General features: G+C 49.2%; 3 protein-coding genes and 1 long non-coding RNA gene across 6 annotated transcripts in view; 3 read left to right on the top strand and 1 right to left on the bottom strand.

The window, feature by feature from the left end:
- The window catches only part of LTBP2 (latent transforming growth factor beta binding protein 2), a 98,097-nt gene extending 91,451 nt beyond the window's left edge, over positions 1-6,646 (top strand). The window contains 12 exon segments of the mRNA XM_025869200.2: positions 182-313; positions 588-713; positions 1,225-1,368; positions 2,236-2,427; positions 2,549-2,632; positions 3,361-3,489; positions 3,808-3,887; positions 3,889-3,946; positions 4,032-4,199; positions 4,490-4,771; positions 5,758-5,907; positions 6,356-6,646. Of these exon segments, the coding sequence (XP_025724985.1) occupies positions 182-313; positions 588-713; positions 1,225-1,368; positions 2,236-2,427; positions 2,549-2,632; positions 3,361-3,489; positions 3,808-3,887; positions 3,889-3,946; positions 4,032-4,199; positions 4,490-4,771; positions 5,758-5,907; positions 6,356-6,501 (1,691 nt within the window). The 3' untranslated portion in view covers positions 6,502-6,646.
- ISCA2 (iron-sulfur cluster assembly 2) lies at positions 307-13,630 on the bottom strand. Of its 3 annotated transcripts, XM_073895560.1 has the most exons (5): positions 13,526-13,623; positions 13,239-13,344; positions 13,000-13,115; positions 2,981-3,056; positions 307-789 (listed from the first exon to the last, which is right to left on the bottom strand). In XM_073895560.1, the coding sequence occupies exons 1-5, from the start codon at positions 13,594-13,596 to the stop codon at positions 730-732; spliced, it is 429 nt and encodes a 142-aa protein (XP_073751661.1). In that variant the 5' UTR covers positions 13,597-13,623; the 3' UTR covers positions 307-729. The 3 variants fall into 3 exon arrangements, with proteins under 3 accessions (XP_073751661.1, XP_025725442.1, XP_025725441.1); XM_025869657.2 differs by lacking the exons at positions 307-789; positions 2,981-3,056 and adding an exon at positions 7,959-12,591 and having other exon boundaries at positions 13,239-13,341; positions 13,526-13,630; XM_025869656.2 differs by lacking the exons at positions 307-789; positions 2,981-3,056 and adding an exon at positions 7,959-12,591.
- A 354-nt stretch (positions 13,631-13,984) lies between these two features.
- On the top strand, positions 13,985-21,875 carry NPC2 (NPC intracellular cholesterol transporter 2). The gene is made up of 4 exons (XM_025869658.2): positions 13,985-14,135; positions 17,398-17,505; positions 18,620-18,792; positions 21,071-21,875. The coding sequence occupies exons 1-4, from the start codon at positions 14,054-14,056 to the stop codon at positions 21,155-21,157; spliced, it is 450 nt and encodes a 149-aa protein (XP_025725443.1). The 5' UTR covers positions 13,985-14,053; the 3' UTR covers positions 21,158-21,875.
- LOC141373279 (uncharacterized) lies at positions 14,142-16,673 on the top strand. Its single transcript, XR_012379070.1, has 2 exons — positions 14,142-16,046; positions 16,136-16,673. It is a non-coding gene; the product is annotated as an uncharacterized lncRNA (long non-coding RNA).
- Positions 21,876-22,308: the final 433 nt, after the last annotated feature.

Genomic DNA, 22,308 nt, shown 5'->3' with positions numbered 1-22,308 from the left:
CATCCCTTCTGGGTCAGGAGAAATGATCCTGAACTTGATGTTTTGGAGTTGAGATGAGCACAGTAATTTGTAACAGATCAACGACCCCAAAGGCTGTGGGGCATGACTTTGTAATACCAAGGAGGTGGGGCCAGAGCAGTGACCTGCCCATTTCTGTCCCCTCTCTTGGCTCTGGGACCAGATGTTGACGAGTGTGAGGACTATGGAGACTCGGCATGTGGGGCCTGGAGGTGTGAGAACAGCCCTGGCTCCTACCGCTGTGTCCTGGGCTGCCAGCCTGGCTTCCACACGGCTCCAGCTGGAGACTGCATTGGTGAGTAGGAACGGGGAGGGTGGAGGACACCTATTTTTCACGTATCCAGCTAGCAATGACTTTGTCCTGAGGACTTCATTTTTGTAGCAGTTCGAAGCTTGCATGTTTTCCATACAGCAGGGCTTGCACAGAAATTGAAGGGGAACGGTAATGTTAGAGCGTTCTTGTCCTATGTTTAAAGTCACTTTTCACAGACCTTGATGTCAATAGACCAAGTATTCCCAGCAAATAGAGCAAGAGTGCAGCCTACACTCTGGTCCCCACTGTCCCACAGACATAGATGAGTGTGCCAACGACACCTTGTGTGGGAGCCACGGCTTCTGCGACAACACCGACGGCTCCTTCCGCTGCCTCTGTGACCAGGGCTTCGAGACTTCGTCCTCCGGCTGGGACTGTGTTGGTGAGAAGCCTGCAGGCTAGCCAGGCTCGGGGCCAGGGAAGGGAATGTTCAAGGTCACACGGCTCCATAAGAGGTCCTCAGGGAGTAGGCAAGGAAGGGTGAGTTAGCTCCACCCCGCAGCGGGCACCCTGACCAGCTCGGTAGAAGGGTGGCCATGTTCTACCAGCAGGGGGAGCGAGCACCGCAGTGAAGGCGCACTGTCCTGCTCCAGAGACCTCACAGCCTCCAGAGGCACGTGGGGAGTGTGTGGGAGAATGTGCACAGAGGCAGGGACCCTTCCTCTTGGTCCCTTTAGTGACCCTTTTCTGCCACCCTTCTCACCTCTCCCTTCTGATGCTCTGTGTTCATCTGTTCCTCCTTCCTGCTAACTCCCTTCTGCTCTTCCCCTGAGACCTAGCCGGTTTCTTTTGAGGGGATGAGAGGAGGATCTGCCCACTGGGCTGGAAGCAGAGGGCCGGGGGGACATGGGCTGCGTCTTCTCCACCCCCAAGCCTGTCCTCGTGCCTGGCAGACGTGAATGAGTGTGAGCTCATGCTGGCGGTGTGTGGGGCGGCGCTCTGTGAGAACGTGGAGGGCTCCTTCCTGTGCCTCTGTGCCAGCGACCTGGAGGAGTACGACGCTCAGGAGGGGCACTGTCGCCCGCGGGGGGCTGGAGGTGAGCACGCCGCATACTCCACCCCGTCATTATGCATGAGCGCCCTGCAGCTTACAGAGCGCTTCCACCACTCCGGCTACTGAGAGGGAGCCTGGGCCGGGCCCAGGGCCATGTGGGCAAGGGTGCTACTTAGGACTGGAGTAGAACAGAGTGAGGAGTCAGAGTATGGCAGATGTCAAGACAAGAGGACGTCTGTCCCAGGTCAGGGAATGTCCTGGAGGCTTGGGGCTGTGACAACCCTACAGGGGGCTCAGGAAGAACAGATGCCAACTTAATCTCAGATTGAGCCTCAGAGTGACCCCAGGGAGCCCTTTGGTGAGGGAGGCCTTGAAGCTGAGCTGAGCCTCACTCTCTCCTGCCCACTCCACCCCAGAGCTGTTGGGTTCAGCCTGTCACCCCCGGCTGGCCTAGGACTCAGATGGCCTCCTCTGACTTGGGGAAAACGAAAGCAAGACTTGGAACAAGGAAAGGTGGGAGGGGCTGGGGTACAGTGTGGGCTGAGGAATGGAGGGGCTGCCCATATGGTATGCCACGGACAGGGGGCACCTCCTATACCGGGGGCGGCAGGGAGCTACTCCAGAAAGAGCAGGGGTTTGGGCACCAGAAGAACTGGGGTCAGTGCCACTTAATAGCTGGTGACTGTGGCAAGTCACGTAGCTTCTCTCAGCCTCAACTGCGTCATGTGCAAAAGGCAGCTGATAATATAATGCTGTCAAGAGCATCAAGTGAGACAGGTAAATACAGGTAAAAGCATGCTGCGCACTGTGAAGTGCTATATAAATGTAAAACCATGAAAATAAATTCAAAAGCTAGGGTGCCCCAGAGGGCCAGGGACAGACAGTGATAAAGGGCATCTATCACACACAGGTCAGAGTATTCCTGAGGCCCCGTCAGGGGACCGCCCCCCAAGCCCCATCCGCATGGAATGCTTCTCCGGTCAGAACGGCCAGCTGCCCTGCTCCAGCCTTCTAGGCCGGAACACCACACGGGCCGAGTGCTGCTGCACCCAGGGCGCCAGCTGGGGGGATGCCTGTGACCTCTGCCCAGCTGAGGACTCAGGTAAGGCCCCCAAGTGTCCCAAATCCTCAGTGTCAGCTCTGTACAGTCAATCTGGAAGAAGGGGAGAGAGGAAGGGGGGCAGAGCCCTTCTGTCTCTAAGCTTGGATGCCTCCCTGCACAGTTGAATTCAGTGAGATCTGCCCTAGTGGTAAAGGCTACATCCCCGTGGACGGAGCCTGGATGTTTGGACAGACCACGTACACAGGTAACCTCCCTAGAGACCCTCCTCCCCAAACTCCACTCACCTGAGGAGGCCCACACTGGTCCTCCGGGAGGTCCCGGGGGGAAGTTCTGCATGCAGCCCCAAGCCTCCCAGGTCGCTTCCCTCATTCGTGTCCCAGGGCTGACTACCTGCAGATTTGCAGCTGGAAGGTCTGCCCTGAGTCCCTCCTGGAGGTGTCCATATAACCCGACCTCGGTTCCTCTGCTCCCCTGAGGCTGAAGCCTCCAGAACAAACTATGATGCCATGACTAACCCAGGCATGGGGCACAGAGTCAGGGTGGGGAGTACTGCTGTACAGGGCCAGCTGCTTATCCCCCGGGCCCCACTTACCAAGCCAGAAACTTTGGGGAACCCACATTCAAAGTGGGTAGTGAGGTATGAGCCCTTCGGTGCCCTAATCCTGAAGCTGGAGACAGAAATAGAATAGAAACAGAAGTGGCTTTCCTTACTTAAGTGCTTGCTATGTGCCAAGCACTATGTAAGCACCTACCTATATTAACCTTTTAATCTTCATAACAGTGATAAGACGTTAAGTCACAGTACCCACATTTTTCAGGTAGGAAACGGAGGCAAGGAGAACTCAGTTGCCCAAAGTCACCAGACTAGCAAGTGGCAACGCCAGGATGCCCACCCAGGGAGCCTGGCTTTGGAGCCCCTCGTCTTAAGTTCTGCTTCGTCCAGCTTCTCCCCTCATCTCTGCCCTCCCACAGATGCAGAGGAGTGTGTGATGTTTGGGCCTAGTCTCTGCCAGAACGGCCGGTGCCTCAACACAGTGCCTGGCTACATCTGCTTGTGCAACCCCGGCTACCACTACGATGCCATCCACAGGAAGTGTGAGGGTGAGGACGCACACCACCCCTCCCCGCCCCCACGCCCACCCCCGGCCAGCCCCATCAGTGCAGGGTGGGGGGGGGGTTCCGCTGCAGCCGGCAGGCCAGAGGTGAGGGGAGCTGTGGGGCTGTCAGGGCTTGCATGTGAGCCCCTGAGGCATCCCTGGGGAGGTGCCTCACAGGCTGGGCTGGGTCAGGGGAGGAGGGGGAAGCAGGGTGCTACTCTTCATTATCAGTTACCAGAAAACCTCCTTTCACGAAGACGGCCCATGGGCAAGCTGCCTTGGTACTGCCCCACACATTCCTTCGTTCTTTCTGCCACCCCAGATCACGACGAGTGCCAGGACCTGGCCTGTGAGAATGGTGAGTGTGTGAACACCGAAGGCTCTTTCCACTGCTTCTGCAGCCCCCCCCCTCACCCTGGACCTCAGCCAGCAGCGCTGCGTGAACAGCACCGGTAGCACGGGTCAGTAGGCCTGGAGTGGTGGGGCGGCAGGGAGACTGGATCTGGGCTGGGAGGGCTCACGTGCCTCTGGGCCCTGTGCCACCAGAGGACCTGCCTGACCACGACATCCACACGGACATCTGCTGGAAAAGAGTCACCAATTACGTGTGCAGCCAGCCCCTGCACGGGCGCCGCACCACCTACACGGAATGCTGCTGCCAGGATGGCGAGGCCTGGAGCCAGCAGTGTGCCCTCTGCCCCCCCAGGAGCTCTGGTGAGAAGGGTGACCCGTGCCTGCTCAGAGGGAGGGGCCCTAGGGAAGGGAATGCACTCACCTTGGAGGGAGGGATTTAGAAGTAGAGCAGAGTGTGGCCCTGTCTTCCATCCCTATTGCTTGGGGACAAAACTGGGGGCCGGGGTGGGGGGGAAAGAGCACAGCCGGGAGCTCCCGGAGGGGACCAGTCCCAGCATGTTCCCTGTCCCCGGGCAGTAAGCTGGGGGACAGCACACCAGGCTTTAGCTAGCAGGAACTTGGCAGCTTCCTGTCTCCCTCCTCCCTGACAGAGGTCTATGCTCAGCTGTGCAACGTGGCCCGGATTGAAGCGGAGCGGGAGGCAGGGGTCCACTTCCGGCCAGGCTATGAGTACGGCCCTGGGCCCGAGGATCTGCACTACAGCCTCTACGGCCCCGAGGGGGCCCCCTTCTACAACTACCTGGGCCCTGAGGACACCATCCCAGAGCCACCCTTCCCCAACACAGCCAGCCACACCGGGGCCCACACACCAGTTATTGAGTCACCCCTGCAGCCCTCGGACCTCCAGCCCCACTATGTGGCCAGCGGGCCAGGTGTGTGTTGCCGCCCACATGGGGAAGCGGTAGGCCCCGCAGCGGTTTCACTCCTGCCTCCTCTACCCACTAATCACTGCCGGCAGGGCAGGGCCGCAGAGGGGAAGACCCACCGAGCCCTCTCAGGTCACTCAAGGGCCAACTCCAAATGCCCGGGTCAGACCCTAACAACTCTCTCTGATAAACTGGCACAGGGGACACAAAGAGGTACAGGACACCACCTCAACCTCAAAAGCTTCCCTGAGGGAGTTGGGAGAACAAGGGAAAGCAGATACACTCCGCTCTGTGTTTCTCCCTCCACGCCACTCAGTGTGCAAAATAACCTGCTCTACGAGCTCACACTTGTCACCCGAAATGTGCATTACGGATTTCTAATCACTTTAAAGGCCTGCTATGGTGATTCGGTTTGTTAGTGGCAATAACCGCAGCATGCAGGACTGGGATTCTAAGAGGTCAGGCCTGGCACCTGTGTGACGGATGTAGCTGCCACGGGCACAGCCCCTGCGTCAGACTAAGGCTGCACGGGGATTAGGGGCTGGGTCTTTCTCAGGGGTTGGGAGCTGCTTAGAAAGGAGAGATTCAAGCAGATCCCTAAGTTCTGCTTTGCGTTGAGTGAGGGTAATCCCCTCTTGCTGCCCATCTCCTCCCCACATAAAAACCATGCAAAGATTTTAACCACCACCAACCACAAACAAAACCAAAACCGTAGACACCCACTTGCTCCGGAGCCCTGGCACTGTGAAAGTAGTGAGTCTCAGCCTTCCTGGAGCTGACCTTTAAAGCACAGCATGTCTCTGCCACCGTAAGCGATGACACATACTTACTTCTTAAGGGGACAGCCTTTTATTTCAGCAGGTTTCCGTGAGGCGTTCAGATCCTCCCAGCCCTGACCTTAGTTCAACAGGAGCAACCCTTCGTGGTGGAGGGTGAGGGCCCCAGGGTCGGGGGCAAGGCCTCAGCTTCCTTCTCTGACTCCCTCCTACCAGAGCACCAGGCTGGCTTCGAAGGGCTGCAGGCAGAGGAATGCGGCGTCCTGAACGGCTGTGAGAATGGCCGCTGTGTGCGCGTGAGGGAGGGCTACACCTGTGACTGCTTTGAGGGCTTCCAGCTGGACATGGCCCACATGGCCTGTGTGGGTAAGTGTTGATCTGAGTGGCAACACCTAGGGAGCAGGAGGACCCTGATGGCTGCAGGTGGAAAGGTCAGACCAGCCCCACTGCTCAGTTAGAGATGCAGGACTGAACTTAGGGTGGCTGGGAAACCCACTGCTGCCCCCTAGTGTGGCGTCCTGGAGCCAGGCCAAGCGGTGAGAACGTGCCAAAGGAGGGTCTCCAGCTGGGTACAGAAAACCCTTTCATGGAGATTCCTAGGCAGAGGAAAGGGACAGGGGAGCACGGTCACTCTCAGGGTCCCAGTACAGGTTCACTACCACCTGCTCTGTGTCTCTGAGAGGCTTAGTTTTGGGCAGTGACTTCCGCTTGCCACATGTAGGATTCCACTGCTGGGCAGGGGCCAGAGCTTAGTGCCACAGCAGCAGAGGCACCCGGGCTCCGTACAGCGCTCTCTTCCCTCCCTTCCTCTTAGATGTGAATGAGTGTGATGACTTGAACGGGCCTGCTGCACTCTGTGCCCATGGTCACTGCGAGAACACCGAGGGCTCCTACCGCTGCCACTGCTCCCCAGGTTATGTGGCCGAGGCAGGCCCCCCACACTGCACTGCCAAGGAGTAGCAGTGAGGGGTGGGTGTGGACAGCTACCTGGAAATGGGCCCCAGCCACAGGCAGGGGCCTGGAGGAGGCTTTCCTAGCTGGGAAGACACCATGAAGAAGCAGGCAGAAGGCCCTGCAGCCCAGCCTCCCAGCCAGCCCTGCCTGCCTTTCAACTCTCCCAGCTTAGGCCCTGGCTGTGAGCTTCTGTCACTGCCTTCATGCTGCCATGCCCTTGCTTGGCTCAAACACCACCAAATGCTTTCATGCTTCAGCCACCGGCCATGAGGATGAGTCTGCCACCTGTCCTGGCCTTGCTAGGGAATGCTCACCGAAGGATGGCCCTCATCCACCCGCTCAAGCTGTGCGAACATGCAAGGTCGTTCGGCCTCACATTGCAGACACCCTTCCCAGTCACGATCCACATAACATCCTGATGATTCCACAACTGGGTCAGAGATTACATCTGCCCAGGTATGGTTCTTCAGTATCTCTTGAGCAAAAAAGGATTGGGGGAAGTTTGGGAAGTGACTCCAAGGCCTCCTCCCAAGAACCATCACCTCAGCCAATCTCTCTGGGCCAGATTTTGCCACATGTCCGTCCTGTAGCAGTTCTGCGGCCCCAGGCAGGGCCAGAAGATCTCCTCATCTCAGAGGAGCAAGACTGATTGTAGCTTGCTGAGTGTGAGAGACGCAAGTGAAGGGGAGCACGAGACTGAGAACGCAGCAAGAGGGCAATATGAAAAATATGGGGAGGTGGTAAGAAAGGGGGAGCCAAGGCTTTCAACAAGGCTAAAGAAAATGTTCAGTAGCTTTGGGTAAACATTCGCAATCTACCCGCGACAGCTCCCTGCACCAACCACAGCAAGGCTGCCACAGGCCGGGGGCCCGCCTCCGAAGACCTGTATTAAATACACACCGCTTCTTGCAGGACACAAATCTCTCCTGGGCTCTCCTTTTGTGGATACCAGTTTGAAGTACTAAAAATAAAGGGGTCGATTTGTCTGGTTTAGGGGAAGCCAGATTTGCCATGTTGTTTCTTCTCTCTACTCAGAAGCCCTTGCTGTCTTTCTTTCAAAAATGGGATCTGGCATCCCTCTCAGTTTATAAGGAGAGACCCACTCCATCCTTGGCCAGCTAGGAGTTTAGAACCATGGTGGAATAAAGAAATGTACATTTGGGCTCCTGTTTTTGTTTTTATTTCATATTAAACCAAATTTCTTTACCATGTTGGCTAAGTCTAAATATTAGACATGAGGCTGTGCCTATCCTTTTGCCAGCTCTGCCGATAGCCTATGATTGGGATCCAATGGGAAAAGGTTCTTTACTCTTCTAGGACAAGGAAAGCTCTGCCTTTGCATTTGTCTGATGAAAGGCAATGTAATTGAACAAGACTCCACGTGCCTGAAGACATGGAGATGAATACTATTTTCTTAATCTGTCCTGTCCCACCTGCTGCTCTGTCAGCCATCCCATAATAACTTATTGAATGCTTGTTACGTGCCAGGCACTATATTGAGTGCTCAACACAAATTTCATTTAATCATCCAGCAATCCCACTATTTCTATTCCCAATTTATGGATGAGGAAATGGAGACACAGAGTTTAAACAATTTTCTCTACGTCACTATACTGGTTGAGATGTTTTCAGCAGACAAAACTATGTAGTTCTTACACATATCAAAATAGTCATTAAAAAAATGCGAGTTAAAACCACACGAAACACACTTTTAAAACTCTCAGATTGGCAAAGATCAGAAGTTCGTTAAGACTCCTAGTTGGCAAGCATCTGGTGAAAGAGGGACTCACATACACAGCTGACAGGGGCTTAAACTGACCCAACTTCTGAAGAGGATAATATGGCAATGTCTTTCGAAATTATAAAAGCACTTACTCTTTGACTCTTCTAGGAATTTAACCTTCAGATGTATTCTCACCAAATGTGAACACATGTAAGAGGTTATTTATTATAGCATTACTTGTAACAGCAAAAGATTAGAAGCAATTAGTTGCTACGGAGGCCTAAAAATGAAAGGAAAAAAAGGCTCTAAATACCTTGACAAGAAATCCAAAACAGACTAAGCGGGGAAAGGCGGCTGTGTAACAAAGTGGACCATGTGCTGCTATTTGTCTAAAGAAAGGGGGAAGACAACTGGGTATCTGCTGACCTCATCCTGGCCACTCTGCCTCACACCCCATGGTTCAGAGAGCTGCTCACCACTCCTCCATTACCCGCTGGCGCTACGCCTCCTCCCAACCCTCACCTTCCTGCTCACCCAGAAAAACTTCATTCACATACACGTATTTCTTTGTATCAAAAACACAAATAGCACCCTACGCCTGCTGTTCTGCACTTTGCTCTTTTCACTTAATCCAGACTTGCGCATAAAGAACTGTCTCATTCTATTTTATAACTGTACACTATGCCACTGAATGGATAAATCATAATTTATTTAGTCAGTCCCCTACTGATGGACACTTCCATTGTTTCCTATCTCTTGCTATTATAAGTAATGCTATAATGAATATTCTTGTGTATATGTTACTTCACATTATATCTATGGGATTATACCTATAGAGTAAATTCTTAGAAACAACAGTGGTTTATGGGGAGGGTGACAGGGTGGATGGGTACAGGATTGGAAGACTTTTCACTGTATCCCCTTTTGTGTCTTTTTGAATTTTGTACCATGTGTATTACCTTTCCAAAAAATAAAATATTTTTAAATACAGCTTTGGCCATAGACTGCTTAAATGCTCCCTTCTTTATATATTTATATATTTATCTGACAATTAAAGCCACATAATTATTTCAGAACTTCCTAAAGCAAACATTTCTGTGGAGAAATGGCAAACAGGGATTTTAAAAGAGCAATCATAAACACCACTGCTAGGTACCTAGAAAAGTAGAGGAATTTCCTGCCTTTGACACAAACATACAAAACCATTAATTATGTTGCAGTGGACAATGTTAGGTCCTGCACACTACCAGCGGCATGCTATCCACTCTCAGCTAGCACTTAAGGGAGGGCTACACCATACAATCAGTGTTGCCCACTTCTCTATATAGGATGCTCCTGCCAAATGTCAACCCTCCCCTCAGAGCTTTATACAGAAGACTGAAATAACGGGTTTCAATTCTTAGAAGTCAGAAAAGTTAGAAAGTTCTTCTTGGACACCTACTTTAGTAGCCCTTCCTAATCTCTTACTTCTAAACCTGTTTTCTCCTAATCCTTTGTAATCTGTCGACATTCCCACACAAAGAAACTAAGGGTGGGTGGGACACCTACAGTTCACATACCACTAGTCACTATCAATCACATAACTGAAGAGTACGATTCCACAAGGTAAGATCTGGACATTGACTAAGAGGCCCCCCGCTTTGAGTCAACAACATAAAGCAGATTCACAACAAGGGCACCTGGGTGGCTCAGTTGGTTAAGCGTCTGCCTTCAGCTCAGGTCACGATCTCAGGTTCCTGGAATCAAGCCCCGCTTCAGGCTCTCTCAGTGGGGTGTCTGCTTTTCCCTTTCCCTCTGTCCTGCCCCCACTCTTGCTCTCTCAAATAAATAAAATCATCAAAAAAAAAAAAAACAAAACTGGGGCACCTGGGTGTCTCAGTTGGTTAAATACCTGCCTTCAGCTCAGGTCATGGTCCTGGAGTCCCAGGATCCAGCCCCACATTGGGCTCCCTGCTCAGTCGGGAGTCTGCTTCTGCCCCTTCCCCTGCTCCTTCTCAGTCTCTCTCTCAAATGAATAACATCAAACAAACAAACAAAAAACGCAGATTCACAACATAAAGCAGATGCGGGGCTCCCTTGCCTTTGGTTCTTGCATTATGTCTTACTAAGGCAAAGGGAGGGTATGCTGCCCCCAAACACTCTCTAACTTGCATAAAAAATAAAACCAATCCTGCAACAATAAGGCCTTTCCCCTTGAAAGTAATGGGGAAGCAAAAAATCTTCCGATGGATACCAGAAGAGTATAAAAGTTTTCCTAAATGAATTTGCACAGTGAGCAAAATTTGTGAAAACATCCGCTGATCTTTACCAGAAAGAGGGCATCTGGTCATACAGGGCCTGCAAAAGACCCTAACCCTCTTTTACTATACTATTTATCCCAAGCAAATTGCCCACTGACCCCTTGATGCTGTTATTTCTCTATGCTCTATGCTCTTAAAATTTCTACATCACCCTACTCCAATGGAAGCTTATTACTACTTAGGATTTTCCCATGCGGCTTTCTCAGTGTGATAAAGGTGATTTCTCCCAAACCCACCTTTTCTAAAACACAGAATTCCTATTCTCCCATTAACAGCAGGTACTTACATATAGGCATTCAAAGGGACTCTGTTCCTATCTAACTGACCACTGCAATTTAATGGTTATTTTGGCAACTAAAGCAATTAAGCTTGTGCTCTGCATGAGTTTTAAAATCACAAAATTATGGGGCACGTGGCTGGCTCAGTCAGTAGAGCATGTGACTCTTGATCTCAGGATCATGAGTTCAAGCCCCGTGTTGGGTGTTAAGCTTATTTTAAAAAATAAATAAAATAAAGCGTACTCTTTAAAACAGTACATTCTAACATTTAAAATGTAGCAAAATCTCCTTTTAAAGAGGATGAAAAGAGGGGCACCTGGGTGGCTCAGTTGGTTAAGCGACTGCCTTTGGCTCAGGTCATGATCCTAGAGTCCTGGGATTGAGTCCCGATCGGGCTCCCTGCTCAGTGGGGAGTCTGCTTCTCCCTCTGACCCTCCCCCCTCTGTGCTCGCTCTCTCTCTCTCTCTCTCTCTGTCATTCTCTCTCAAATGAATAAATCTTTAAAAAAAGAAAAGAGGATGAAAAGACTTAGTCTGAGCTGAAAATCTTATTAGGCCCAGGTATTGGCAGCAACTTTAAATGTCTTAGTAAAGTTAAACAGATGCTCCCAGGATATGCTGTTTTCTGCCCCCTCCCATAGGAATCTGCTAAGAAAGGTCAGGTTTCTAAGTGTCCCCTCCTTCCTCTTTGTACACACTGTACACACAATAGGTTTGCTTTCTCTAAATCCTAGGTTTTCCCATATTGAAATGTAAGTACCTAAGCTTCTGTCTCAGATATCTTGTCTTTAAACTCTGCTTTTCCCTTTTTAATGGTAAATTCTTTTGCTGAATAACCTTAATTCCAATCCAGTCCAGAAATGCAAGTTTTTGTTGTAATGAACTTTTAGGCTATTGAGGAAAACAAGGGTTTAACCAAGATCCAAGTTTCCTGGATGATGGACTACTGGTTTTGTGACTCTAGCAGACTGGCAAGTAAGAGAGGAAAATGTATCTACCCTAACAAATGGGAAGTGGAGAATGGGCAGCACAGAAAATAAGGATGTGGGGGAAAAGAAAAGAAAGAAAGAAAAAGAAGGGCGTCAACTAGCACATTCAGGAAGAATGAGATGAAAAAGAGAACCTTCCCTTTGCCTTTCTCATCCTCTCTAGCCTAGTAACCAGTGTTCAAGTTACCCAATCTGTGATCCTGATCCAGAACACAAGTAAATAAGGACTTTCTTCAAAATGAAGCTTTTATACATAGCTATATACCTATGTACAAGCAACTCTGAAGGCCTGAGAAGTGACTCCAAATTTTGGAACCTTGGAGGCTCTACAGATTATACTGGGTGGGTTTCAACCAGTTAGTAGATCTCAGATCACAGCACTTAGAGGCTTGGCCTTAGAAATGTGTGAGTGAAAACAGATCGAGAATAAAAGCTTCATATTCTGAAAACAGTGGCAAAACACAATACTCCTGGACTGAGGGAAATAAAATTGAGAGTAGGACATGATTGGAAGGAAACCTCTAGAATTCTACTAATCCCAGGTTCCACAGATTGGTACAAGTGGTAGCAATCTCTGGGTCACCTGTCATCACATCAAAGTTTGTGTATGTGCTGCCAAAGCGAGCACAGCATCAAAGTTTGATAGAGAAGGATGATCCACAGGAGCAGCCTTGCTGTGCTTGAGGATTGTTCAACACTTGAAATGAGCTTCGGATCAGTTCTTGGCTGAAGTCCACCTGGGCCCCTTTCACGAAGGCCAAGCTATCAGAGTCAACCACCACTCTTGCCCCACCCTGTTCAAATACCCTGAAAAAAACAGGAGGAAGACATTAATGACTATCACAACCACCAAAACCATAACACTCTCTGAGCCCTGGGGTGCACATCCTGTTTTCCCAATACAGGAGAAGCATTCCTTATTATCTAACAGGTGCTGCTTTTCTCTGAGGCAAAAAGAGTCAATGGAATAATACTGGTAAATGTTTAGGGATTTAGGCCTGGAATCCAGTCCAGCCTGACTCTACACTACGGACCTAGGCAAGCCAACCTTCCTCCTATAACATAGTTATTCTGAATCATGACAACAAATCTTCACTGTATTCCCACTGTGTGAGAAGGGTGGTGTCAGGCGTTCTTAGCAAACCTTTTAAATTTGAAATAAACGTGCTTTATCCCTCCCACACATTCTCTGAGGACCCACCCCTTCCTTCTTGCCTGTCGTCGGGGTTGATAACTGTATCCAGTGAAAATTTGTATTGGAATCCGGAGCATCCACCTCCCTCTACCTCCAGCCTTAGGAATTCTGACCCTTCGGTGATTTCCAGAAGTCTCTGAAATGCAAAAAGGGGGATCAAGAATACCAGGCAAGAATGCCAGGCAAGAAGGGTGGGCCAAGGGGAAGGCCCTGCACTCCGGGCCCTCTCCCCCGTACCTCTCCGCGTCCGGCCTCCTACCTGGACACAGCTGGCGGTGAGGTGGATCTGCCCTTCGCCGGCCTCGGGGCTGGAGGACGACGCTTCCCGACGAGCCTGAGGTCCGCGAGAGGCCGCGAGGAGCCTGCTGCACAACGGAGGAGGATGAGTCCGGGAGCAGAGGGGCACCTGGTGACTTCTACCTGAACAGCCTCACGGCAAACCTGACGACCTCCACTTGGACAGCCTCACGCCAAACCCTCGCCTCCCGCAGGCCTTAGTTATGCGCCTCTTAACACCCTTCCCAGGTGCTGTCGTAGGCTTCGTACCTGCCCCTTGCCCAAGGAGCGACCGCCCTCAGCGCCGCGGTCGTTAGAGATAACCCGCGGACCGCCGCCATCTTCCTCCACGAACCCCGCCCCTCACGTCGCCCCAATCCCTTTCTCCACCTGGGCCTTCGGAGGCGGGACCCACAGAGACCCCGCCTCCGAGCATACCTATTGGGTGGTGCTGGAGGAGAAGGGATTTGATTGGCTAGAAATGCTCCCATTTACGGAAGTGAGGGCGAACCGACAAAACCCGGCGGAGCGCCGGAGAAAGGAGGGGGCGGGGCGGAGATGGATCCAAGCCTGCGGGGCCGCGGAGCGGACAAGATGGGCGGAGAAAGCTGGCGTCTGGGCGGGACCGAGCCGAGCTTGGGTCGCCGGACCGGGGGGCGGGGCGCGGGCAGGCCCAGCCCTGGTTGCTGGTGACGAGTGGCCTGACCGAGCTCCTCCCCCGGCCCGCCCCGGCAAGTTTATCTTGTGACTGAGGCGGTCGCTTCTTCCTTCCTGGCGCTGGGAACCTGTTTAGCTGCGATGCGTTTCTTGGTCGCCGCGTTCCTCCTTCTGGCGCTCGGCGCCTCCGCCCTTGCGGAGCCGGTGCATTTCAAGGACTGCGGTGAGCCCGAACCTGCCCGAGATTCCCGCGCCTTCTGCAGGGACCCCTACGGGAGCCCCGCGCCGAGACCCCCCGCTAGGTTGGGCGGGTCCCGCGGGCGGCCAGGCTCAGCCGCGGACTCGACGTGGAGTGGGCTGGAGTGGGCAGGGGTCGGGGAGAAGGTGCGGGCGGCGAAACCCAACGGCCCACAACTTTGTCTCGTTCCTGAGACGCGTGGTTGGGGTCCCTGGACATTTCCTAGAGCTGGGCCTTTTGCTGAAGTTTCCTAAAGTTTGTAGAGCAGACAACTGAAGGTCCCAACGCTGCGCGGGGCGTGAGCGGTGGGGCGCAGAACTTCTTTTTACATATGCCTCGTATCTTGGAGGATCTCTCCCTCCCCACGCCGTTTGCTTTTATTTTTAATTTCCCTTTTGCTGACAAGTCAAAAGTCAATTCTCCTTTTCATGATTTACTCCATTACCACTTCCTTTGGGCTATATAATTTTGTGATCCTTAATCACTGTTTCCTCCTACATATAAAACTCCTGTTGCTGGTCACAGCTTGTGACACATAACCTCCCCTTGCCGCTGTGGTAGGGATCTTTGTTGGGAAATACAATGGGGGAGGGGCGGATACAAAATAGTCAAGTCTATGGAATTATTCGTTCGAGCAGAACTTTCCTGAAGTGAAAAGGTGCAATGGTAAATGAAAGAAGACATTTGATAGAATCAGTGAGCTGGAAGGAAACTTGGAGATCCTGGAGTCAATCATTGAATTCCAGAGATGTTGGATAAATTACCCAAAGTCACCCAGCAGAATGGGAACGAGAATTAGTTTGATCCTTTATATCTAGTGCCCAGGTGATAGTAACTGCTCAATAAATATTTGTTGAAAAAGTAAATGAGGGAATAAATACTCTCCACTATATTATCAAAATTCATGTTGAGGCAAAAGCAAAGTTAGGCGAGGGGACAGGATTGATTAAGGAGTAAAGACTGCTGGCCTCTTAATACTTAACAAATGCTGTTCCACTAAATTGCTGGCACTTGAAAGATGGTATTATCACTTCAAATTACTGCCTTTCCCTCCATTAAACTTAGTGGCCAAATTTGGATGAAGATATTATATTAACTTTATTAACTCGTTCAACCCTCAGGATCTGTTTTACAGATGAGGAATCAGGCACATGGAGTAACTTTCCAAGTTCTCACAGCTAGTAAGGAGTAGGAAATTAGTGGGGGCTTGTGAACCACTTTGGGTTTCAGTGGTAACATTAACATTACAACAACAACAACAACAACTATGGAAAGCAAATCCAGATACTGTTCTACTCATTTGAAAAAAGTAGATGTCCACCTATGGCAAGAACTTCTTAAGGGAGGGGTGGTTTCAGTTACAGATTTTCAATTGACTTCTGAATTGGGAAATAACAACGTAAAAACTTCAGCGCCCACATCAAAGGGTTTTCGAGTTGAGTTCCACTTTACCACCGACCCTTTCCCCTGGAGTGGTATTTCCTCAAGTAAGCAATGGGACCAAGCAAACTGGTTTTGCTGTTTTTGCCAGTTAGGACTGAGGAGTTTGTTCTGTGGACATTGAAAGTCCAAGCACCTCTTCTCAGTAAAACTGGATGAGGGAGCTACAAGTACTACCCTTTCCTCAGGCCCTACTAGATCACGTGACCCAGCCTGGAAAGAAGCAGGTAGAAGTGGATGTTGAAAGCTCTAGCATAAGCACTGATTTTCAGTAGGTTGTTGATTCAAGTTCCAGATTTTTTTTTTCCTGTCTGTAGAAGATAGGACAGTGGAAGACAGTGCTTGAAGAAGAGAATTCTTGCAGGTGTATTTTGAGAACTTTGCCCATGATGGAGAAGCATGCTGCGGATGAGGGACAGCAAGTTCTTACTTACAGACCTAGCTGGAGCAGTATTGGTCTGTATGATGAAACTGTCCCACTCAAGAGCAGGCACAGGCCGAAAAAGCCAAGTGCATCTACATGAGCTTCTCTTCATATCCTATAGGCTAAGCTAACCTGGTGACTGCAAAGGAGAGGCCCACCTTTTGTGTCAAAAAGGAACTTGCCAACCCACCCAGGAGCAACTATTCTAGACTAAATTCGAGGACTGAATCCCATATGATGGTAATAAAATGAACACTTACTTGTTACAATAAAATGAACATAGCACTACTATGTTGCAAACACTTATGTAAGAGCTATAAGTGTGTTACCTCACTTACCCTATGAGGCAGTCACTGTTATTTTCCCCAGAGGGGTGAAGTATCTTGTTTTGAGGTTTCTCAGTAAGTCATGGAGCCCGTGAGATTGCAAACCCAGGTGTCAGGTCCCAGAGCCTACCTCTTAGCCATGATGGCTGAGCTTAAGCTCTCCTTGGGGGGGGGCAGCCACCAGGGTAGCTCGGCTGGGCATCTGCCTTCAGCTTGGGTCATGATTCCAGGGTCCTGGGATCGAGCATCAACAGGGAGCCTGCTTCTCCCTCTCCCTCTCCCTCTCCCTCTGCCTGCTGTTCCCCTTGTTTGTGCTCTCTCTCTCTCTCTCTCTCTCTCTCTCAAATAAATAAATAAAATCTCTGGGGGAAAAAAAAAAGCTTTCCATGGCATAGGTGGTGTTAACAGGCAATTTGCCTGCAATCTCTCCATTCAGCTGTCCAGTTTCAGGGGCCTGGATGAGGCAGTGGGATTTTTAAAAATTTTACTTAACCTGTTTAGGTCAAGCATTTATTGGGAACAAACAGCACTTTTGTCTTTGTTTAGACTGCAAAGACACACACCCGGTCTCAGAGACACTTATTTTGAAGAACACATGTTTCCACAGTGGAGTGTAAGCCTGTATACTGCAGATGCATTCTTAAAATTGCTTTCACTGGTAGGGGTATACAAAGCTGGTCGACCACCAGTTTGGAGCAAAACCAGGACAGGATCTGAAGGACATTGGGGTGGGGGCAGTTCAGGAGCAGCCAGTCTCAAGAGTCTAGGTGGATAGGGCAGGCCTGAGGCTTGAGCCATCACTTGTGCCATGTGTGTGCTGCTTTAAATCCTACAGGGGGATGGGAGGAGGGGTGGGGATGACTTTCCCTGGTGTAGCCCTCCCAGGATCTAGAGCAGTGGAGCTGGCTTTTTATACTTAACTGCTTTTATTCATTCTCAGCCATCAGATACGAAGAGTTTCTCGGAGAGCAGAGCACCTTCCCATTAGGTAGGCAACAGCATAGGTGGTTTATTTTCCCTCCTATTCCAATTCATTTTTCTTTTTTTTTTTTAACAGGTACTGGGCTTGGAGTTATAAAGGAACTGAATGTGAACCCATGCCCCACCCAGCCCTGCAAACTGCACAAAGGCCAGTCTTACAGTGTCAATGTCACCTTCACCAGTAGTGAGTAAAAGTGGCTCTTGCCTTCAAGTTTATCTTAAAGCCTAACAACAGTCTCAAGTATTGGAATGTGTGGGGATGTGCGGTAGGGGCAGTGCAGTCAGGACGTCTGTGACCTCCCTTCCAAACTGTGCAAAGCTCAGACTTACCTTCTATAAGGTTTAAGGAATCCATTTGGGACCCAAGAAAAAATCTGAGCCTCATTTCTAGAAAGGGCATCTACCATGAATCCTTTCCTTACTTTCTATCCTGTGGAACTAGACGGGGCAGTCCAATAAGAAATCTCAAAGTTCCTGTCATCTTCTGTTCTTAAGCCTAAAGACAACTCTAAATACTAGAGTTGTTTTCTCTCTCCTGGATGATACCCTGCCACCTCTACTGTCCCAAACCAAAAATGTGCCTTCTAAACAAAAGTAATCCCCAAACCAGAAAGAAACAAACAGCCAATATTCTGGATCTGCAGGATAACCTAATAGCTCATAACCCTAGTTGCCCTAATTTTATTGTATTTATTCCCCCTGCCCATCTTGTGATATGGAGGGTAGAGGGATAGCAAGAAATGTACCTCTTCTTTCTAATCTTAGCCAGTTTCTAAAGGGTTATCTCTTACTGTTACAGCCCATGGCATTTCTGTGGAAATTCGTTTCCATTTTGTTCTTATTTTCTAATGGAATCCTGTGGGCAGGTCATTTGAGAATTCAGAAACCAGTCTTCTAAAACTCTGTAAGATACCCTGTACACTTTGACAGAAGCTGATATAATTAACAAATAGAAAGTTTACTGCCAAAAAACTCACTCTGTTGGATAAGGTTATTTATGTAGCTCTGATTCTCCTTAGAAACTGAAAGACGATGAAGAGCAAGGTGGGGGTGAGAGCAAAGAAAATAACCCTCTCGGTTGCTTTTTTTTTTTTTTTTTGGAGTGAATACTTATTCTGTAGCATTCGCAGAGGTATTAAGCATAACTACGAAGAGAAATAGACTCTAGGAATTAAGAAGTACAAACTTTATGATTTGTTTCCTAGCAATGCCATTGTTTGGGAACATATCTGAATTTTTTACTTAGGGTTTAGTGTAGGCTGTTCCCTTCACTATCTGTTCTCTTTTGTTCCTCTTAGATATTCCGTCTCAAAGTAGCAAAGCCGTGGTGCATGGCATCGTGTTGGGTGTCCCAGTGCCCTTTCCCATTCCTGAGGCTGATGGTTGTAAGAGTGGAATCAACTGCCCCATCCAAAAGGACAGGACCTACAGCTACGTGAATAAACTACCAGTGAAGAATGAGTACCCCACTGTAAGTGACCTTGTCGTTCAGGATGCTGAAGACCTATGACTAGATGAGAAATCTGAGGAGAGGGGGCAGAAAGAAAAGATTGCGGTCGGAGTCCTTCTCTCTGTGATGAAGAAGCAGAAGCTTGGGGGCTGAGGAGGAGGAGAGGAGTTGGAGTGTTAGGAACCCTGAGGTAGGACAGATAATTTTCACCATGCCCCTCTGTTCTTTGTCACCTCTTTTTTTTTTTTTTAATATTTTTTTATTTATTTATTTGAGAGACAGAATGAGATAGAGAGAGTACATGAGAGGGGGGAGGGCCAGAGGGAGAAGCAGACTCCCTGCCGAGCAGGGAGCCCGATGCGGGACTCGATCCCGGGACTCCAGGATCATGACCTGAGCTGAAGGCAGTCGCTGAACCAACTGAGCCACCCAGGCGCCCTCTTTGTCACCTCTTGATGCCATTTTGATATACAGTGTTTCCCTGGATCCTCATGACGACCCTTTGCTGAGGCAATATTATGTCTGTTTTGTGAATGACAAAATTTGAGCCTCCGATGTTAAGCAATAGGCTCAGAAATATTACATCTAGATCTAGAGCCAGGCCTTGTGACCCCCAAAACCTGTGCACTGTTAAAAGATTTTAGGCAGGTATCAAATAGTCAAGATGTCAAGTTGTTACCCAAAAATTCTGGTTTCTCCATTAATCTCTTAAGAGAGCAGTAATGTCCCAGCTCCAGAGCAGAGAGGTCACTTTTTCCACACACTTCTTTCTCCCCTGCATCCATCTCCAGCCCCTACCTTCCCCTCTGACTCACCCTGCTATACCTACTTCTTTTTCTACCAGACACTTGTGAGGCAGAAGCTGTTGGAATGGGCGTATATTAAAGATAGGAATCCTGATAAGAATGGAGGAAGTAAAGGGATTCCTGTTTTCCATAAAGGAAAACGAGCTGCATTGTTTTGAAAGGAAATTAAGGAGAACCCAGGAGCAACCTGGCCATTTATTTTCTAGAAATAGCAAGTCATTAAAGAACATTGCAAAGAGACTCTAATAGAAGGTACCTGTGTTTAAGGGATGTCGGAGACCCTACAGGTCAAGAACAGGTTTGTAGATTAATTTGTAGGGTATCCATAAAATCACTGGCATTTCTGAGTCTCTGGTCACTTATATGGAATGTCTAATTAGGGCCTGCCATGTAGTAGGCACTTCATATATGGTAGCTATTGTTAAGTGAATTACATTTCATTTGAAAAACGGCTTAAACTACGTTAATGTAAGCACTAAGTGAAACAGTTAATATATACTACTCTTTTTTTAAAGATTTTATTTAAATTTGACAGAGAGAGAGAGACAGAAGAGAGGGAACACAAGCAGGGGGAGTGGGAGAGGGAGAAGCAGGCTCTCTGCTGAGCAGGGAGCCCGATGCAGGGGCTCAATCCCAGGACTCTGGGATCATGACCTGAGCTGAACGCTTAATGACTGAGCCACGCAGGCGCCCCAATGTGTACTAGTCTTGAAAGACTTAAAAGGTTCGAGAAACCAGGTATCCCGGTCATTCAAATGTGTTGTAAAGAAACATTTGAGTACAAATTAGAGGTAGTTAACAAATAACAAGCAGCTGTCTACATAAGAAAGGACTGGAAAATTATTGGTGATTTATTAAGAATTAGAAGGCGCAGTTCATAGTATAACAGATCAAAGCAGAGATTTCTAATGAGGTGTATTATTAAAAAAAAAAAAACACACAGCTCCAGGAAGGTATAACTGAAGCTATATTGCTACAAAGCATTATTGTTCCAGAAATTATTCATACAGTCATAAACTTCTAGGGACATCCTTTGTGTGTTGACATCTTCAGTACCAGTAACAAGGTATTTTGTTATGCCTACGAATCTGACATTCTACTCTCTGCTCTTAAGTGGTTATGCTTGGAGAAAGCTGGATCAGATTGCCAAACACATAAGAGATTGTTCAAATGTAAAATTCTCTCCTGTGCAAGGCTTCATTTTGTACCATTGATCTAAGAGGGAAAAGAATGCTTTAGAAATTATATCTGAGGAGCTAATGAGGTGAGTATGTGGTGCAGTGAACACCGAATCACAGATGTGACTTGGTTTGCTCTTCTGAGCTTAAGGCCACAGGTGGGCCCACATCCCAGGCAGCCTTCATGATAGTGTGATTTAAGAAGAAAGAGCTGAGGAATTAGGCAGTTTGGTATTAGGATTCATAGTTAAACCTGTTCTGGATCGAGGCGAGGTCCTGCTTTCATTTTTCCCAATTCTTTTTCTCTTTCTCCAGATAAAACTGGTGGTTCAGTGGGAGCTCCTGGGAGACAAAGACCAGCGTCTCTTCTGCTGGGAAATCCCAGTGCAGATTGAAGGCTAGATCTTTTGCTGCCAGTATGTCCGTCTGGGGGTGAGAGAGCACAGGAGAAATCCAGTCTAACCTAAATCAGTGCCATAAGATGAAAGGAATTTCTACACCACTGTTTTATGCCTCTCAACCTCCAGAAGGTTCCAGACCCTGTTTCCTGAGAGCTCAGAACTATTGCCCTTGTAATATCTTTTGTGAAGGGTTGGAGGAAAGAAGAGAGAGGGAGGGATAGGCATGGATTGAATTGTCTTCAGTGTTTTTTGCTGTTGGAATAAGGAGGGTCCAGCCGGTCAGGACCCGAATGAGGCTGCGTAGGGCTATTGGATAACTTGCCCTCGGGTTATCGGCCCTGGCAGCAGAGGACGGGTCCCAGACCTCCCCCACCTCCTGGGATATTACATCTGCAAGTTCATCTCCAAGTGCCTCCTAGAGTTCAGTGCATTGGGCCAGCAGCTCCAGCTCCGCCGCTTCAACGACAGTGACCTGCTGTCCAGTGGTGCCCAGCATCTCGGTGGAGGGGAGGTGGTCCGCCACAGAAACCCGCCTCGGAGCGGCCGGTCCTCTACAGTGATCTCCTGTCTCCTTTTCTCCTTAGGTGGTTTTCATTAAATGTAGCACTTGATTAGCAGATGTTTGATTTTTTTTTTTAACAACATTAACTTGTGGCCTCTTTATGCACCTGGAAATGTCCTTTTGAAATAAATAAAACTTGGCAGTCTTGTCTTCTGCATGTTGGTGGTGGTCATCTGCTTCTTTCAGAGTGTTTTCCCCCAGATCTGTGGAAGGCGGACTCCCGGTCCCATGGTCCCGGAATGCGGGAAAGACATGGCTCTTTCAGACACTGCCCTTTCTTCCTTCTTCGCCCAATTAGACTTTACCCATCTATTTTATACAAAATGACATTATCGTTTTGCTCTATTTTGCATACTCTTACCACCAGCAGGTGTGCTTGAGAGAAGCAGTGAAAGCAAATACCACCTAGTTGAATAACATCCGAAAGGTCAAGGGAACTAAATTGGGGGCAGGGTGGGGGGGCAGAGTTGTAAGAGGTTGCAAGTTGGCATGAAGCATAGTAGTCTTTTGGGAGCCTTAACCATGAGGAAAGCCCAGAAGCTTAAAAATGAAATGTGAAGTTGTGGCAAATAATGGCTAGCCAAGTTAAT

This window comes from Callorhinus ursinus, unplaced genomic scaffold, assembly GCF_003265705.2.
Source record: "Callorhinus ursinus isolate GAN/ISIS: 27379988/994484 unplaced genomic scaffold, GSC_fseal_2.0 scaffold8, whole genome shotgun sequence".
In the NCBI taxonomy this organism is placed as follows: Eukaryota; Metazoa; Chordata; class Mammalia; order Carnivora; family Otariidae; genus Callorhinus; species Callorhinus ursinus.
This window is presented reverse-complemented; position numbering and strand designations above follow the sequence as displayed.

Coding starts and splice junctions, on each gene's coding strand:
- ISCA2 (XM_025869656.2), bottom strand. CDS start 13,596: ATGGCGGCGGTCCGCGGGTTATCTCTAACGACCGCGGCGCTGAGGGCG. Junction 13,345..13,525: donor GCTCCTTGGGCAAGGGGCAG/GTACGAAGCCTA, acceptor TCCGTTGTGCAG/CAGGCTCCTCGCGGCCTCTC. Junction 13,116..13,238: donor TCACCGCCAGCTGTGTCCAG/GTAGGAGGCCGG, acceptor TTTGCATTTCAG/AGACTTCTGGAAATCACCGA.
- NPC2 (XM_025869658.2), top strand. CDS start 14,054: ATGCGTTTCTTGGTCGCCGCGTTCCTCCTTCTGGCGCTCGGCGCCTCC. Junction 14,136..17,397: donor GGTGCATTTCAAGGACTGCG/GTGAGCCCGAAC, acceptor TTTTTTTAACAG/GTACTGGGCTTGGAGTTATA. Junction 18,793..21,070: donor TGAAGAATGAGTACCCCACT/GTAAGTGACCTT, acceptor CTCTTTCTCCAG/ATAAAACTGGTGGTTCAGTG.